Below are 19,410 nucleotides of genomic sequence, written 5' to 3' on the forward strand. Positions count from 1 at the left end.
CGTGTCATTCAGATGGGTCTTACTTCCAACTTTATCATGTAGGCACTGAAGAATTTATAAAGTTGGGAGTGACAGGAAAAAAACATGATTTAGAAAGACTCCTCAGTCACCATAGTTTAAAGGGAGAAAGTAAGTAGCAGCACAGAAACCAGTAAGGAATCTTTTACAGCCAAATGAAATGACTAAGAGCCTGAACTAGAGTCATTGCAATAATAGTAGAAAAGAAAGAATATGGTGGTTTTAAGGCTGCATGGGATTGGAAAATCAAAATAGGAAGCTGGTTTGGCTTGAAGAGGGTAAGGGTGAGGGATGGGAATTTTTTTCTGTTTGACCCAGTGTTTAGTTTGAGATGATGACAAAATATTCAAGTGAAAACAATTGGTAGGAAGTTTCTGTGTGTTTGGAGTTTGGATGAACAGGGTCAAGGCATCAGAGATAAAAGTTTGGAAGTCATTACTTTGAGAATAATAGTCATTATCACATCTTCTCTTTTTTACTATAAAATAAAAATAGAAAATTGCTTCTATTCTCAAGGATTTTATGTTTTTAGATGATATCTTAGTCCATTCAGGCTTCTATAACAAAATACCGTAAACTAGGTAGCATATAAACAAGAGAGAATTATTTCTTATAGTTCTGGAGGCTGGAGAGTCCAAGATCAAGGGACTGGCAGATTTGGTGGGGGCCTGCTCTCTGACTCATAGATGGCTCCTTCTTGCTGTGTCCTCACATGGTGAAAAGAGGAGAGGCCCCTCTCTGGCCTCTTGTATAAGGACAGTCTTCCCATCCATGAGGACTCTACCCCCATGGCCTAATCACCTCCCAAAAGCCAATCGCTTTGGGAGTGAAGATTTTAACGTAAGAATTTAGGGAGGGACACAAACATTCAGATCATAGCAGATGGCCTAGAGATAATCTTTGTTTTTGGCTTTCCACTGTTGTCATCAACCTAAGTTTCAATTTGAACTCAGTAGTCAGCTATGTCTAAAATATAATCTATAAAGAAGCTTTGGTCTTCTTATCTTTTTTATTTAACTTCAAAACTATAAAGAGGTGGGAAGATTCTAAAAAATAAATAAATAAAATTTTTTAAAAACTATAAAGAGTTTGGTCTGTTGTTTTAAGTAATCACAGTTAGATGAAAATGTAGATCCATGAGAGAACTTTTGGGGGTTTTTTTGTTGAGCAACTTTTATACTTTCCTTTTATTTTTAATAGCTTTAAGAAAAAGGAGGAAAAACAAGCCTTTAGCCTAGGAACTGTCTGTCATTGCTGTTTGCTTTCTTGGCAATTTGAAATGCCTCAAATCTTGGGGGGGAGTGGTGGTGTTTGTTTTCTTTTGTTAAACTGCAACTAAATTTGTACCTTAACATCTCTTTTGTTAGGTAATCTACGTAGTACTTGAATTCTGATAAAATATGGTATGCTCTTCCTATTTTCCTTTCCTTTTCCTTTTTCCTTTCCTTTCTGACAGAGTCTCACTATGTTGCCCAGGCTATATTCAAACTGCCGGGCTCACGCAATCCTCCCACCTTACCCTCCAAGTAGCTGGGACTAGATAGAGGCTTACCAGCACACTGCTACTCTTCTGTTTCTTAATAGGAAGAACTAAACCATCAGTGAATATGCTGTTTTGTAATATGATAATGTCCTAAAGACTGCCACAGTATATAGACCTGTTTTTGCAGCTTTTTTCTGTCTCCCCACTCCCCCCCAGCGTTGTATTGGTTCTCATATCATGACTTTTGGAATGTCTTTCCATAGTAATGCTTCATTTCTAAAATGAGAGGCCAGATAACCAAGCAACTAGAATGGTACATAAAGTAAAAGCAAATAGTCCTTGAGTGTAGGAGTAAAAGCCAGTCCTGTGACTATAGTAATAAGTTTTAGTGTTGGGGGCCGGGCGTGGTGGCTCATGCCTGTAATCCTAGCACTCTGGGAGGCCGAGGTGGGCGGATCGTTTGAGCTCAGGAGTTCGAGACCAGCCTGAGCAAGAGCGAGACCCCATCTCTACTAAAAATAGAAAGAAATTATATGGACAGCTAAAAATATATATAGAAAAATTAGCCAGGCATGGTGGTGCATGCCTGTAGTCCCAGCTACTCGGGAGGCTGAGACAGGAGGATCCCTTGAGCTCAGGAGTTTGAGGTTGCTGTGAGCTAGGCTGACGCCACGGCACTCACTCTAGCCTGGGCAACAAAGCGAGACTCTGTCTCAAAAAAAAAAAAAAAAAAAGTTTTAGTGTTTAGTGTTTTTGTTCCTTCTTAGAACTTTTTTTTTTTTTAAGGCAGATAAGGAATTAGGTTCTTAGCTACATTTTAGAAATTGAAGTGTTTATATGTACTTAATCTAGCCTTCTTTTCCTCTGGTAAAACTAAGAGGGAAGGTGTATAAAATACACATATTGGTGCATATGTGAATGATAAATGCATTTATCTGTATTTGTCATTTACCCTTAATGAAAAACTTATGCTCTTCAACTATAGTCTGTATTTTCTCCCTCCACTTCATGATACAGTCAGTATATTTGCCTTTAACCTAAACAATCCTTATTTGACTCTGTCTCTCCTTTGTTAACCAAACCACATTGAGTTGCATAAGACATAGTTAACTAGACTTTTCTAATGTTTCTCCTTTCAGTATTTCTCCCTTTTGAGACCTTTAAATAATGTAACTTGATCTATTTTGTGACTTAAGGCAGTTTAACTGTTATTGTTCTTTTCAAGGTTCAAAACAAAACATAGGCTACTTTAGTAAAGAGAAAGAAAATAGACATTTCTCCTGCTTTGTAGACTTTGTGAGAGTAGCTACCACGCCTTCTTTTACAGCCCTCAGGATGCTTCGCAATGTTGCTCAGTGTGTAGATGGATTCAGCAAATGGGTGTTTGCATTCTTCCCACAATGAGAGGTACGCTGCAGGGGATTGGAAGGAGATGGAAGTGAATGAGAGTCAGCTAGGAGGGGATGAAGACTGAATCCTAATTACCTGGCTCTTTGCTTTAGTGAAGGTAAAGCATATTCTCTCAGAAATGCTTCTCTTGTCTTCAGTGTTTACTATTTGTGTGGAAAGGGGAAGCAGAACATTAGGGGAAAATGTACAGATCAATACAAACAACTCAGGGTTTTTTCTTTAGAATAACTTTTTATATGGCTTAGAACTATATAGAATGTGAAAAAATAGGTTAAGACTAATTTTTCCCTTTAGATGACTATAATTGGAAATGGTAAATTGCATTTCAGGGCTATGAATATATTGGGGTTGGGGGTTGAATGTATCAGAAGATTCAACAGAGCAGTTTCAGGTACAATTATAAGAAGTAAGGATTTTCTTATTTTAAGAAGGATAAAATATATTCTTTAAAGTAATACCAACTAGCTGTAACCACTAAATACAGGTTTATTTCATTATTATTTTATATTTTAGTGACTTAAGGGATGACAAAAGTGGGCAGGAAAAGATGAACCAGACTTGGTATCTACCCTGGACACAATATAGTTATTTAATTAAAAAATTTTTTTTTCTTAAAAATCATAGTCATTCTGAATCTTAGGTTATGTAAAAACTGTTGTTTTCACTCACAACAGTGTTTCATATGTAATCATAATACAATAACATTCCTGTATTTTAGGGTTTTTTTTTTAATACATTACAAACTTATTTCATACATACCTTATGAATTTAACTTTTCAGAGAAAAATTCAGTGAACTAAAGTGATGGGACAGGAGAAAGAAGGAAATACCCAGAGAATAAAAACCTAGAATGAAGTAAACATACTCATGTAGTATGACACAGCTATATACATATACACACACACGTATATATAGATAGTTGTGGTAACTCTGACTTTATGTAAATACATACTGTAATAGGAAGTGCTCCAAGCCTTGTACTTTTTAACAGTACACTAAAGGTTTGCAAAAGCTTGGAGGGCAGAGATATACTTTGCTTACTTAAGCTTCTCTTTGAGAGGAAAAAAATGTAAACTTCTGAATAAAAAAATGGATAATTGTTGCTGAAATTTAAAGAGCATATTAATCATTACCTCAAAATTGAACTCTTTTTCCCCATTGTCAAAAGAAAAGAACCCTAACCTTGCAGCAGTCCCCAACGTTTTTGGCACCAGGGACTGGTTTCATGGAAGACAATCTCTCCACGGGCGTGAGGGGGCGGACGAGGACAGTCCACAGACCAGTACCGGGCCTCAGCCCAGGGGTTGGGGACTACAGTAAGAATACTTTTAAAATAGTCATGCCAATGACTTAATGTCATATTTATTTCTATAACTGGAGGCAAAAACAGTAGTACTTCTTGGTATATGCTCATTGGTCAAGTGGAATTAAGTTATATAGGTGAAAGAACCCTACCTGGTTCTAAATAGAAAATTTAGAGTAAGTGCAGTAGGCAATCGGGAAGTGAGCTAGTGGTGTTGGGCACACAAAAAAACTGTCTTTCAACACTGTGCCAAATATTATAACCCACTTTTCAATCCTGTGAATCATTCCCTTATCCATGCAATTTTACTTCCAGACTTAGTTCCTGCATATATTTCATCATGTAATTTGATATAATTTTCTTACTGCTCTTTTCATTCATTGACCAAACATTTATCAAGTATATACTGTGTGCCAGGAAGTGTTCTGCATATTGATGATAGCCAGTGAAAAAAAGTTAAAACAAATTTTACTCTCAAAAAGCTTATAGCCTAGTAAGAGAAACAACATTAGCCAAATCACACCAAAAAATACATATAAAATTTTGGCTATGACTGGTACTCTCAAGGAGAGGTACTTGTCAGGAGTGGTTGGGGAAGGCTTCAAGGAGGAAGTGATATAGAACATTAACTAGGTAAAGTGAGAAGCAGTGAATATTCCAGGAAGAGAGAACAGCATATGTAACTGCCCTGTGGCAGGAGAGGGTGTGGCATGTTCAGAGAATGGATGTGACTGGAGCCAGCATGGCCAGAGGATGGAAAGAATGCTGAAGAGGTGAGTCGGGGCTAGGCCGTGCAGGCCTTATAGACCACATTAAGGAAAAGTTTATTTTAATATTAGCAAGAAACCCTTGAAAGAATTCTTAACAAATGATAGGTCTAAAACAGGGAGGCTAGAGTTTAGTAGGACCCAAGAGTGAGTAGAGTAGTTTAGACAAGAGATGATAGAGTAAAATCTCAGAAGGCACTAGCAGTGTTTAAGAATTTGACTTTGCAATGTTCTTTTTAACCTTTCTTTGAAATTTGCTCAGTAGTGACTCAGCACTTTCGTGTTGACCGTATAGTCCTTCTGTGACTCATCTATACTTTGCTTTGTTCGATTAAAAAGATCATTTGATAACTAGCTTTTTTCTTTATTCCTCTTAAACCTAATAACATCCTGATTTTCTACCCTTCTTTCTTCCCTTAAATTTTCAAAAGATAGTTTTTAAAAAAATTAAGTTTTTAAGGGGCTTATTTGGGGCTGCTATTATGCCTAATCCTAAAAACATACTGTATAATATAAAGGTATTATGACAAAATCCCTGACAAGCAACTTACATTCTAATGGAGGACATTTAAATAAAATCTGTTATATATAAAATGTTAAGCATGAGGAAGAAATACAGAATTTGATGAAGAAAGATGTCAGTGTGGGTGCAGAGTACCTGCTGTACTAGGTAGCAGTTTGACTGGAGCAGGACCACCCCAGAATGAGTATTGTATGTAGGTAGAAAAGGGTCAGAAACTTGAAAAAACCCTGGATCATGTTTAAATGATTTGTAAACTTTTGTGAAGTTCTCTGTTCTCTGCTTAAAGCAGTGCATAGTATTAATGCTTGCAGATTGTTTAAAAAGAAAAGTAATGGTGGTTTTATCATAACAAATTTTGATAAAAGTTTTTCCATTAAGTTTATAAATAGTTATTAAGTGCCTTAAGATCAGAATTTTGTAAGTTGTATAAGGGTTTGAGTTCTTAAATTTTTAAACAAGTTAGTTTTGCAAGATTTATGCATTGCCATACTTGTGAAGGAAAACTATTTTGTGAATGTAAAGATGAGTGTGGGTGGGCCATTGATTTGACTTATAAGTTCCTATTGCCCAGTGTCCAAAGGCCAGTGAGCACAGGGTCTGCTGCGTCCTGTGGTGACTTCACTGTCCACTCTTGGCCCCATTTTGCCACTTAGGAGAGCTGGATGCTCCATGAGATCTGGGTACCTGAGCTTTCTGTTTCTTGTTACCTAAATAGGGAATTTAGTGAATGCCCTCCCCCGCAAACACCTGCCTACATATTTCTCACTTTTTTCTGGGTTTCTTGGGGATTTTGTGAGTACCTGAAGGGACAGGGACTAATTCTCAACTTGAGATCAGGGATGGGGTAAAGATCCAGTAGAAATTGGGGATGGGTAAAGAAGAAAAGCATTGGTGAGATTTCCTCCTCGTTCTGTTGCCTGTAGCCTTCTGTGCCATTTCTGGATCTTTTTGCCCTCACATCTGTACCTGTGGACTTCTGTGTGGTTTTGTGAAAGTGCATCCAGTGCTCACAAGCCTGTGATTGTCAAACTTCTCTGTTGGGTTAATGGTCATCTCCCAGCTTTTTTTTGAAAATAACCTTTATATCTCTCACTTAATTGATGGAAGGAAATACCCAATTTCTTAACTACTCTTTTGTACCTAAATTAATTTTGGACTAGGAGCTTGGATGCTAATTTATGATACTTTATGTTTTCTCTAGCACCTTGAAAGCTAGTCATTCCCTCCCTCCCTTTCTCCCTTCCTCTCTTCCTCCTTTCCTTTCTTCCCATAGTGCCCAGGCCTTTCTCCAGTTAAAGCACATATCATGCTGTGTTGTGAGTGCCTGCTAGTTTGTTTTGCCCCTAGAGGTAAGCTCCATGGAAGAGCATTGCCTTCCTACATTGAGTATTGAGTTAGTTGATGGATGCTGATCTTTGAGTACTGTAATCTATAAATGGAGGAAGCTTGCTATAAGGATTCTGTATCTATATAATCTTTGATCTAGATAATCATGTACCAGTGCACAGATGATGATGCTGGAGTTCAGAGGGGTTAAGTATCTTGCCCAAAGTCTCAAAGCCAGACCAAGATTTAAATCTAGCGTTCTCTGACTCCAGAGCCCTGCTTTTAGTTAAGTACAGTGCTATTAATATAATGCTGCTTAACGTAAGGTTCTTAAGACAGCAGAGAGAGGAGATGGAAAGATAACCTTGGAAAACAGAAGCCATATTGATCACATCTAAACCTGGAGCTTTTGGAAGGGAGGGAGTTGACACTGTAAAATCATAAACAAAAAAAGGCAATAGACAGTTTTTGATAAGGGTAAGAAAATATCTCACCCTTAGCAAAAATTTTAGCATTCAGAATTTTAATGTACCATTAAATAAAGAATTATAGGACATTACTGTAATTCTGTGACTGTTACTGAGTCTATAGATAATGTTTCATCAGTTATCTTCTTTTCAGAACAGAGAACTGCCTTTTTTTCCTTCGGTAGGACTCTTTTTTTTAACCTTCTACTTCTACTTGTTAGTGATTTGTTGAAACCTATCCCAGTGAGTCAGAAAAATAAAATCTGTCCTCCCACCCCCACTTGTAGCTCATATTTGTCTTTCCTTCTCTCACTCCCTTCTCAGTGCCCACACCCATATTGTTGATAGTGTTTCTCGTTCTCAACTGATAGTTGCTTTGATGTGACGGACATTTATTTCCAAAGCTACTGCGAACTAATAATGTTCCACAAATCTGATAAAAGGCCAAGACAGATCTATTTTCCTGCTTATTATTCTTCTGGTCTCTTACTAGGAAAAGATCTGTGATAAACAGGGAAAGCATATAATTGTACATTTTTAAATAGTTGAGGGTAATGAAAGGAGTTGATACTTTACATATTAGTGGTTGGAGACTTCTTACTAAAGAATGATTTTGTTCTTTTTTCTTCACATATTTAAGCCAAGCTACTGTCCCAGTATTTTTGTACACTCAATGTGAACTCCTATTTTATAGAATTAGTGGTACAGCCAATAACTACTCTGAAGAACTTAACAATTATAAATATATTAGGACTAATATCTTTTGTTTTAACTAGAAATGGATTTTTAAAAAAATAATTCAGTGCTTCTGAATAAGAAGGTATGTAATCTAAATTTGATTTAGAAAAAAGTTCACTTGTTAGAAATAACATGCTTTTTATATGGTTTTGATGTCTGTAAAGTAATGCTTATCTTTAGGTTTTTCAGTTAGTAACTTTGTAAATGGTATTTATTTTCTATTGATACATGCTGTGTAGGCGGGAGAAACTTTTCAGTGTCATCTGCTTGGCATCATCTATGAGTCCTGTTCTCTTAAATTTCTCTTAAACCCCAGCTTGTCTCTCTGCCTTGGTAGTCAGTGTTGGAGTTTGTTTTGCCCTTTAACAATTAAAGTATTGTATTGTATGTTTAGGTCACTCAACAGATGTTGCTATAGTGGTTTTGCTTATATCTGATCTGGGTTGCTCATTGTTTGGCAGATCTTTATAAAAGTTCTTCTTAACTGAGTTCACAGTGATTGAGTGTATTTCTAAGTTACTGTAATTGTTTCTGATGTTAGGTTTTGAAAATTTGTCAAATTTGTCATCATCCCATTTTTGCCTATAATTGTTACTTCTATCTTCTTTTGTTTCTATTTCAAATCTCTGCTTTTCTGTCATATTTTATATTTTAAATCTCTTCTAATTTAAGACATAAATAGTTCAATAAAGACTTTTTCTTGCTCTGCAAATGTGGAAAGATTATGTGAAGGTTTAATGTTGTTGTATTATTCTTCATACTTTTATTTCTTCCATCTGTTCCAACCCTTGTGTTAGATCCTTGTCCCAAGAATGTTTAAGTCGGCTGGGCGTGGTGGCTCATGCCTGTGATCCTAGCACTCTGAGAGGCTGAGGCGGGAGGATCACTTGATGTCAGGAGTTCAAGACCAGCCTCAGCAAGAGCAAGACCCCATCTCTACTAAAAATAGAAAGAAAGTAGCTGGACAACTAAAAATATATAGAAAAAATTAGCCAGACATGGTGGCACATGCCTGTAGTCGCAGCTACGTGGGAGGCTGAGGCAGAAGGATTGCTTGAGCCCAGGAGTTTGAGGTTGCTGTGAGCTAGGCTGACGCCACGGCACTCACTCTAGCCTGGGCAACAGAGTGAGACTCTGTCTCAAAAAAAAAAAAAAAAAAAAAAAAATGTGTAAGTGCAACTTCAGAGATAAAATTAGTAATGAGGTTCAAGTGTATCTTTTCTACACAGCTACTCTTCCCTTAAGTGCGGTGCTGCCCTTTTTTGTTTGTTTCAAACTTTGTTTAAAGGCTTTCTAAAATGTTTATAGAAGCAGGTTAGAATAAGGGAAAGAGCATGGATCAGTCTTGGAATAAGGCATTACTAAATTTCCCCTATCCCAGCCCATCTGCCTCCCAGTTGTCCAACCTTAGGCAATTTAACTTTCTGAGTCTGGTTTTTTTTGTTGTTGTTGTTCATTTGTTTTTTGTTAACTGTAACATGGAGATAATAAAGACTGTACAGAGTAGATGTAAGGATAACATACTATCTGTCATGTAGAAAAGGTACATCCCAAAAGTTAGTATTTTTTTTTTTTTTTTTTTTTTTTTTTGCAGACAGAGTCTCACTCTGTTGCCCAGGCTAGAGTGAGTGCCGTGGCGTCAGCCTAGCTCACAGCAACCTCAAACTCCTGAGCTCAAGCGATCCCCTGTCTCAGCCTCCTGAGTAGCTGGGACTACAGGCATGCGCCACCATGCCCGGCTAATTTTTTCTATATATATTTTTAGCTGTCCATATAATTTCTTTCTATTTTTAGTAGAGGTGGGGTCTCACTCTTGCTCAGGCTGGTCTCGAACTCCTGAGCTCAAAGGATCCGCCCACCTCGGCCTCCCAGAGTGCTAGGATTACAGGCGTGAGCCACCGCGCCCGGCCCCAAAAGTTAGTATTACCCAACCTTGTCCACCAAAAATACTTGGCTCTTTCTTTGATTCTGTATGTTCATCATTTCTCATACAGCTTAAATATAGAAGGAAATTGAAGAAGTATAGTGAATGACCCTGAAATATTTCCTGGGACATTTTGGCTTTTTGTTCTTTCTCCTAAAAGTAGGGTTTGAACTTCACACCACCTACTCTGGTTTCTCAAATAGCCAACTCTATTTGACAAAGCAGAATCTTTCCCAGATTGACCTTTATGAGGTCAAATAGCCTAGTAGAGTCAACCTGATAAACCAAGTAAACCAAATAAAGTAAAATAATACTTTTATGTTCTGTTGAAACTACTTAGTGACAGCACAGTCATTATCAAAATTGCAAAAATTCATTATTTTAAAAATTGTGTTGCAGCTCTTTTTCTAATACTACTTAATTATTCTCTTTAATTGGTAGTGATTTCTATTTACTTATAACCAAAACGTCCTGAGGATTCTCTGTAGCATATCAGGCAGAATGGCATTGAGGACATTATATGAATGTGTATCATAGTGCAAATAAGTTAATCAAAAATAGGCATAAAAGCAAAATATTCTTAAGTTTTGAATTCATTTAGTTTAAAAAACATATTCATATTGAGGCTTGGTTTATTTATATTTTCATTGGATAAAAGAGTCAACTTACTATTCCTATTTAAATTTGTATCTGATTTTGAAAATATACTACCAAAACTAAACTTATACTAGGTTACAATAATCAGGCTATTAGAAAAATGAAGTAAAGTATCTGTTTTGGTATAAGACAACATGAGAAAAACTAGCTTGTTAGAAAAAAATAACTTCTGCTATTAAATTGAGATGGAATTTTGTACTTTATTTCCATTTAGAATTCTTTTTTCTTTTGGTTTGTTTTTACATTATAATTGCAAAGCTGTGCATGCTCCAAGGTTCCCTCTATACCAGGAAACTGATCTGGTGTGTATGTGTACTTTAAAAGCCTTTACACATCAATCTTCTAATAATTACTGGGAAAATGTTTTTGTGAATATGGGCACCATATCACTTTGTTGTGAAAACTAGAATTCAATCCTAAAAAGCACCCTCTTCCTTGATTTCCCATGGATTAAGTTTCATTGTGGGTTGGCGGACCATTTTAAATACAGCTGATACACCTAGTTTGAGGCTTTATTAGTGGGCTATCAAATCTTCCTCAGCTACCAGGAGGAGCTGTTTCTCTATGTTCAGTTTGCCAAGCACCTCAGAGGGCAGGGAAAGAAACTGACTTGCGTTGACATTTGCAGGGTTAGCTGAAACTGTTCTGATGCCCTTCCCACTTTCTTTCTGACTCTAACTTTGTAGACTGTTATAACAGCTTTCTACAGTCCCAGTACATGAATTAAATCCAATGTTCTGCTTTTATTCTTTCCTCTAATTCTAAAACATTGGGAATTAGTAATAAAATTCAAATTAAAAAATTTTTTGACTCAAAAAGGAGTAAAGTGATTAGAACATATTTGTGAAAATTAGACTTTTCACACTAAAAATATAAAAGCCCCTTAGTTGCTCTGTAATTTTGGGAACCAAGGTTCTCAAAATAGGAAAACAAGGAAATCGGCCAAATAATACTAGTAGATCTAGGTGGAAAATTACTTTGTGACTTCGGTAGGTTACTAGTGTGAAAGCCTTAAAAGAGGGAAAAGTTTCCTTCCAAATTTTATATAAATGAAATCAGTTCATACTCTTTTTTTCCTAGTTTCTTTCACTGAACACAATGTTCTTACAATTCATTCATGTTGCATGTATCAGTTATTCAGTTATTTTTATTGCTGAGTAATATTCCATTGTATGGAAATACTACAATTTATTTATCTGTTCATCTGTTGATAGACATTTGAGTTGTTTTCAGTTTTAAGCTCCTACAAGTAAAAATGCTACAAACATTCCATATACAAGTCTTTGTGTGGACAAATGCTTTCATTCCTCTCAGGTAAACACCTAGGAGTGGAATAGTTGGGTTATATAGTAGCAACATGTTTAACTTTTTAAGAAACTGACAAACTTTTCTAAGATGCTTATACCGTTTTACATTTCCACCAGTTGTGTATGAGGTTTAGTTGCTCCTCATCCTCACCAATAGGCAGTCTTTTTAATTTTAGCCATTTTAGTGGATGTGTAGTAGCATCTCATTGTGGTTTTAGTTTGGATTTTTCTAATAATTAAAGATGTTGAACATCTTTTCTTGTGCTTATTTGCCATCTGTATATTTTCCTTGGTGAAATGTCCATTCAGATCCTTTGCCCATTTTTTGGTTAGGTTGTTTTTCATCTTCTTATTCAATTGTAAGAATTCTTTATATATTCTAGAATCAAGTTCTTTGTCTGGTACATGTTTTGTAAATATTTTCTCCCAATATATGGTTTATCTTTTCATTTTTATAACAGCATCTTTTGTAGAGAAAAATATTTTGTAGTTGATGAAGTCCAATTGATTTTTTTAAAAAAATAATTTATGCTTTGCGTATACTACTTAAAACTCCTTGCCAAACCTAAGATCATTAAGATTTTCTCCTCTGTTTTCTTCATGAGTTTTATAGCTTTAGCCCTGGCATTTAGGTCTATAATCCATTTTGAGTTGAATTTTGTATATATTTTGAGATATAAGGGTCAAGGTTCATTTTTTATGACTTAATCCTTGAATCACTTTTCAGTCTACCCACCCTTGATGAGTTTATTTAGTCATGTGGCTTTAAATATCATCTGTATATTGATGACTTCCAAGTTACAACTCCAGCCCAGACTGCTGTTGAGAAAGGTATCTCAAACTTGTCCAAAACTGAGTTCTTGAGATCTACCTGCCATACCCTTTCACAGTGTTTGCCATTTCAGTATATGGCAACTTCATTCTTTCAGTTATTAGGGCAAAAATCTTGGCATCATCTTCAACTGTTTTTCTCTGACACCTCACATCTTCATCTGTCATCAGATTCCATTAGCTTCCCCCCACATTCTATCCAGAATTCTTGCCATCTCCTCTGTTACCACCCTAGTCCAAGCCACCATTATCTCACCCAGGTTATTGCTGTAACATTCTAACAGGTCTCCCTACTTTCACCCTTGCATGAAGTCAGATATTGTCATTTTTCTGCTAAGAACCTTCAAGCTTCTGTGAGTGGCTTTTCATCTTACTCAGAGAAGGAGCCACAGTCTTTTTGATGATATCTAAGGTCCTACACCATCTAGCCCCCTCTTGTCTGACCACATCTCCTACCAGACCCTTACTCTGCTCCAGTCACACTGGCCTTGCTGCTTCTCAAACATACCAAGCACACTGCCCACCGCAGGACCTTTGTCCTTGCTGTTTCCTCTGTCTGGAATGTTTTTCTTCCAGATTTCTTAAAGCGTATTCCTTTACTTTCTTAGATCTTTATTCAGCTGTCACCTCAGTGAGACCTCTTCTAGCCTTCCTATTTAAATTACAGCCCCTTACTCCCTTACTCATACTCAACCTCTCATATCCCCATTGCTGCTTTTTTTTTTTTTTTTGGAAACAGAGTCTTACTCTGTCACCCTGGCTAGAGTGCAGTAGCGTTGTCATAGCTCACTGTAGCTTCAACTCCTGCACTCAAGTGATCCCCTTGCCTCAGCCTTCCAAGTTGCTGGGACTAGAGGTGCATGCCACCACGCCCAGCTAGTTTTTCTATTTTTAATAGAATCAGGGTCTCGCTCTTGCTCAGGCTGGTCTCAAACTCCTGAGCTCAAGCGATCCTCCCACCTCGGCCTCTCAGAGTGCTAGGATCACAGGCGTGAGCCACCCTGCCTGGCTCCCATTGCCGTTTTATTTTTCTCTGTAACATGTATCACCATCTAACATACTACATAGTTTAGTTATCTTATTTCTCTTTCTTCCTTCAATAGAATAAAACTTCTTGAGAGCAGAGATATTTGTCATTTTTGTTGATTGCTTGCATTCCCAGCCCCTAGAGTAGTACCTTACCTATATAACAGAGCATCTGTAATATTTATTAAATGAATGAAGGTAAATAAAATTTTAGGTGTTTTTTTCCTCTGAATGTAAAGTGTGGATGTCTGCAGTTCATTAGAACATTGTGAACGATGCAGGTCCTCAGCAAAGTTAGGATAAAGATAGACTTTATCTTTCATAACCTTTCCCCTTTTTTAGTAATTAAAAAATGTTAAATATATTCAAAAGAATGTGAAATATCCAGACAAAATATGAAGAGTAACAGAAACAGGAAAAAATAGCATCCATGTTGCCACCCCCAAGGTAAGAAATAAAACATCACTAACACTTTTGAGGCCCCCTTTGTGCTTTCCCCTTCCCTCATCCTCTCTCTCCTCCCTCTGTAACCCCTGTTCTGAATTTATGTTTGTTGTTCCTGTTGGTTTTCTAGTTTACCACATACGAATATATCATTCAGTTATGTATGTTTTCAAACTTTATATAAATGGAATCTTACTGTGGGTGTTCCTCTGCAGCTTGCTTTGATTCGCTCTACGTTGTGTTCCTGAGATTCATCCATGTTGATGCATGTAGCTGCACTTCATTTCTTTTAACTCCTACATAGTATCCCCATCACATGAAGAGACCACAGTTTATCCATTCTCCTGAAAATACAAATTCGGAGTGATTTTTTTTTAATGCTAAAAACAATGCTGCTATGAACATAATTGTACATGTCTCATGGACCCCATATGCAAATTTTTCTAGGGCAGATTTTGAGGAATTAAAATGCTATTCCATAGAATGTATGTATTTTTCATTTTACTAGTAATGCCAAATTATTTTCAAAAGTACTTGTATAAATTTATACACCAGTCAGCAGTATATATTGAGTTTTTATTGTTTTAAGTTTTCCTAATGTGGAGGGTATAAAATAGTATCCTATGTTAGGTTTTGGTTTTGTTTTTTGTTTTTGTTTTTTTTTTTTGAGACAGAGTCTCACTTTTGTTGCCCAGGCTAGAGTGAGTGCCGTGGCGTCTGCCTAGCTCACAGCAACCTCAAACTCCTGAGCTCAAGGGATCCTCCTGTCTCAGCCTCCCGAGTAGTTGGGACTACAGGCATGCACCACCATGCCCGGCTAATTTTTTCTATATATATATTTTTAGCTGTCCATATAATTTCTTCCTATTTTTGGTAGAGATGGGGTCTCGCTCTTGCTCAGGCTGGTCTCGAACTCCTGAGCTCAAAGGATCCGCCCACCTCGGCCTCCCAGAGTGCTAGGATTACAGGCGTGAGCCACGGCGCCCGGCCCTATGTTAGTTTTAATTTGCATTTTCCTATATCCTGATGAGGCTCGATATCTTCTCAGGTGTAATTGGCCTTTCCTGTTTTCCTCCTCTGTGAAATGTTTATCCTTGTTATTTGCTCTGTTTTAATTGGGTTGTTTTTGGTTTGTGGTAGTTCTTCACATCTTCTAGATACATATCCTTTGCCAGTTACAAATAATGCAGCTACCTTTTCCCAGTATGTAACTTATCTTTTCACTGTCTTTTGATGAATAGAAATTCTGAGTTTTAATGTAGTTTCATTTATCAGTGTTTTCCTTCATAATTTATTTTTTATCCTTATGTAAGAAACTCTTTTGTAGCTAACATTATCTGGGACCTTTCTGCTTTCTGTCAAAGCATTTTCCCCTTGCAGCTATGCTTTGACCCATTCCTGACAACCTGTTTTCCAGAAGAGATCTGAAACTCAGTCACAATGGCAGAGGCAACTGAGAGCAGCAGTTTTAATAAACATTTTGAGAAATGGCTAAAGAGAACGTGTGTGTGTGTAATCTAGGGAATACAGATTTGCCACATGTAAAATTTTATATCCTGTTCTTTCACTTAGCATCGTATTTCATATTTTACATCATTAAAATTGTTAAAGTTCAATTTTAATGACCATTGCATTGGATGGGTAAATCAGAACGTATTTTATACTTTCTTGTTGAACATTTTACAGTTATAAGTAAAACCTTAGGAAACAACTTAATTCATAAATCTTTGTGATGTTTTGCTTATTTCCTTAAGAAAGATTCATAGAGGTAGTGTTACTTGGCTAAAATGGACTCTTGATATCATTAAAGTAATGAGCAGTTGAAAATAACTGAGAGTCATATGAACTTTAAGTAAACTGACTTTCTGGGCAATACTGGCCGCTACTCTCTTCATTCTTTACAAAGAAAGGCAGCATTTAAAAATATCCAGCCTACTTGGTTTTACATAAAGCTTAGCCTTAATAATGTCCATACTTGGTATATAGCATGTATTGTGTAGTAATTATATATAATTTTCCCTCTTTGATATCTCACATGATTTTAAATATACTTAGTTTGAATAGTGATATTTTGAATTAATGCTCTCAGTAATATTTGAAAAATGGTTAACAGAGTGTATATTTCGCACCTTAACCTGACTTAGTTCCTTTAGGGTAATTAAAAAGTTATCAGAGGCTCAGGGACCCTGCAAGGGTCGGCATGTGCGAAATACTTTGTCATTATTAAAACAGCTTTTCTTGAGGAGAGATATACTGTTTAATTAAGGGATGTGATAAATCACCTTCAGTTTCATTGTCTGTGGTGTTAATGCGTGGTCTTGTAACTCTGCCCTGCCCACAGGTTAAAGTATTGCACAATCAACTGGTCCTTTTCCACAATGCCATTGCCGCTTACTTTGCTGGGAATCAGAAGCAACTTGAACAGACACTTAAGCAGTTCCATATCAAATTGAAAACCCCTGGAGTGGATGCCCCATCTTGGCTTGAAGAACAGTAAAATCACACCTGGAAAAAAAAGAAAGTCACATTGTTATATTTCAAAACAAACCTAATAAGAATTAAGCAGAGTTGAGGGAAGTGGGGAGGGTGACCACCATTGTAGTGATTTTTGCACAAACAGCTTTAATTTTCCCTTTTTCATACTTTAACAATTGAACTATTAAATTTGATGGGCAGATGGGTGATTTTAATGTAAACCTAGTTTCTATAATCTGAACACAATAATTTTCCTTTTTGAGAAATCCTTTTGTATTGTGAGGGTTGATGGCTATTTCTGTAGTTTGAAGACATCTAATATAGATTTGCACTGACAAGATAAAAATTCAAGGTTTTTTGGTCCTAGAAATGAGGGCCAGTTGTAACTTTTCCAAAGGGAGGTTTACATGATTTGTATCAACATCAGATATTTTATATAGGAATATATTAAACATCTTTAAGAGATTATTTTCATGTATTGTCTTAAAGAAAAAAGAGACTATTTTGCAGAGTAAAATTATATGGTGTTCCTGCAGCGTCCACACAGAGGCAGCAGCTCTAATGAATGACTGATTAGCTGGTGGAGTTGTGGCAAATACCTTTTTAAAAATGAATCTGTACCATTGTAATTTTGTTTAGATTTTTTTTTTTTAAAGACACAGGAATCACAGTGTCATTTCTGTGATTAAGCTTATGAATTAGCATCACCCAAAGTCATTGGCAGTTATGTTTGTAATTTCTTTTGATTCATAATGAAACCTGTTTAAGGGAATTTTTTTTCACAGGTGGAGTTGGGAATGGAAATTCTTGATGGTTTCTAGAGTAGAAATCTGTACTTAGAAAGCTAGTTTTTGGGTAAATTCCGTTTTGATAGAAGTGAATGCCTAGACGGCTTTTATTGACTTCCATATATAACAATACCGTTTAAGCCTTAAATCACAGATATGTGCCTTCTCAGATACAGTAATTCTTGTTCAACCAATGTACATAATCCATAAAGAACCCCTTTCAGATAATGTTTGATGTGTCTGTTCCTTCCTTGGAAAGGAACACTGTGTATAAGTGTTGGGTTCCTTTGTACTTGTTAAACCATATTTGAGGTGTATGGTAAAATCAACTTTTGAGTTTGCTGCTTGGTTTTTCTTGATACCTTTTGAGGAATGGGAAAACAGAAGGATTTTTTTCACTTTCGTAATGAAAAGGTAATTTGGGACAGTGTGCTGCTACCAGGAAGAAAGAGGATTAAAAAGGCCAGTACTGATGTAGTTGCTCAGCACTGTTGGTTTTGTGTTAAGTGGCTGCCCTGTCCACTGTCGGTTCTATCAGTAATGAAGCCTTTTTAAATGTAAAGTTCCTTTGATTTTTGTCATAATTAATATTTTGAGAGATATCTCTTCATCTGTTCGTTTCTTGTGTTGAAATGAAGTACTTAAAGTTACCGTTAAACATGAACTCTGTGGGCTGTAAGATTTGTTATATATGTTTAAATGCCTTTTAGCTGGCTTTTTAATTAATATGCCTGTTTTGAGTGCTTAATACAATGTAATGTGATTGTAAATCATAAACCTATTTTAAATCATTCCTTCCTGTATATTTGTACTCTGAGAGAGCCTTATTTTATTCTTCCAGCAGAAATACTACTTGTGATAGTTCATTTACATTCCCCAGAATGTGCCTCTGGTGTGAATTTTGTATTCTTATTAAAAGTGTTTGCTGCAGTACATTGTTTCTCTGCCTCTTCGGAGTTTAAAGTAAGCAGTAACTATTTGGGAATTCTGAGAACATATGACATTTGTCTTTTCTGAACTTTAAAAACAACAAAAAATGGTGCTTCTATCATTTGTAATTGTTCCAGCTAAGTTACTTTTTTTCCTCAATCTGCATCTCTTTTGAGGGCTGAACATGTCTGGTCTTACCACATTTCAATAACAATTGTAGTAGCTAAGGAGCTAACTAGTCTCATGGATTGATGATTTTTTAAAGTCAATTAAAAATGTCAGTGATTCTGGGTAATGGGTACATGTGGGAAGAAAATAACATTACAGAGTGGTACACTTACTTTGTTAGGAAAGTAATCCATGTTCATTGTAGAAAAGAATTAGAAGAAAATTTCAAAAACTAGAAGATAATTAAGTACCTTCCCAAGTGAATAAGTGCCGCATGGAAGCTTCATGGAAGCACCCAACATCCTTGAAGTTGGATATTTTAGTTACCAATTTTTTATGTTATAAGCTCTGGCTTGAATATCTGTTAACATACCTGCCTCATCTTTATACTCTTATTATATGTAAGATGAATATATTGAACATCTTTAAGAGATTCATTTTCATGTCTTGTCTTAAAGAAAAAAACCATTGCCTTATTCCCTTATAGTCCAAGAAGTGGAAATCGGCCCTGAAAGTATATACACACTTTTTTGTTGTTGTTGTCTAGCCTGTTGCCCAGGCTAGAGTGCCGTGGTGTCAACCTAGCTCACAGCAACCTCAAACTCCTGAGCTCAAGCAATCCTCCTGCTTCATCCTCCCGAGTACTGGGACTACAGGCATGCGCCACCATGCTCAGCTAAGTTTTTCTATATATTTTTAGTTGTGCAGCTACTTTCTTTCTATTTTTAGTAAAGACGGGGTCTCGCTTTTGCTCAGGCTAGTCTTGAACTCCTGACCTCGAGTGATCCTCCCGCCTCGGCCTCCCAGAGTGCTAGGGTTACAGGT

General features: G+C 36.5%; 1 protein-coding gene across 6 annotated transcripts in view; it reads left to right on the forward strand.

Annotated features, from left to right (window-relative positions):
* ARFIP1 (ARF interacting protein 1) overlaps positions 1-18,865 on the forward strand; it is an 83,947-nt gene extending 65,082 nt beyond the window's left edge. For 4 of the 6 annotated variants that reach the window (XM_069492888.1, XM_069492890.1, XM_069492886.1 and 1 more), the window contains one exon: positions 16,566-18,865. In XM_069492888.1, the coding sequence (XP_069348989.1) occupies positions 16,566-16,721 (156 nt within the window). In that variant the 3' untranslated portion in view covers positions 16,722-18,865. The remainder of the gene's footprint in view (positions 1-16,565) is intronic. The other 2 variants (XM_069492884.1, XM_069492885.1) reach the window with 1 other exon arrangement.
* Positions 18,866-19,410: the final 545 nt, after the last annotated feature.

This window comes from Eulemur rufifrons, chromosome 18 (genome assembly GCF_041146395.1).
Source record: "Eulemur rufifrons isolate Redbay chromosome 18, OSU_ERuf_1, whole genome shotgun sequence".
Taxonomy (NCBI): Eukaryota; Metazoa; Chordata; class Mammalia; order Primates; family Lemuridae; genus Eulemur; species Eulemur rufifrons.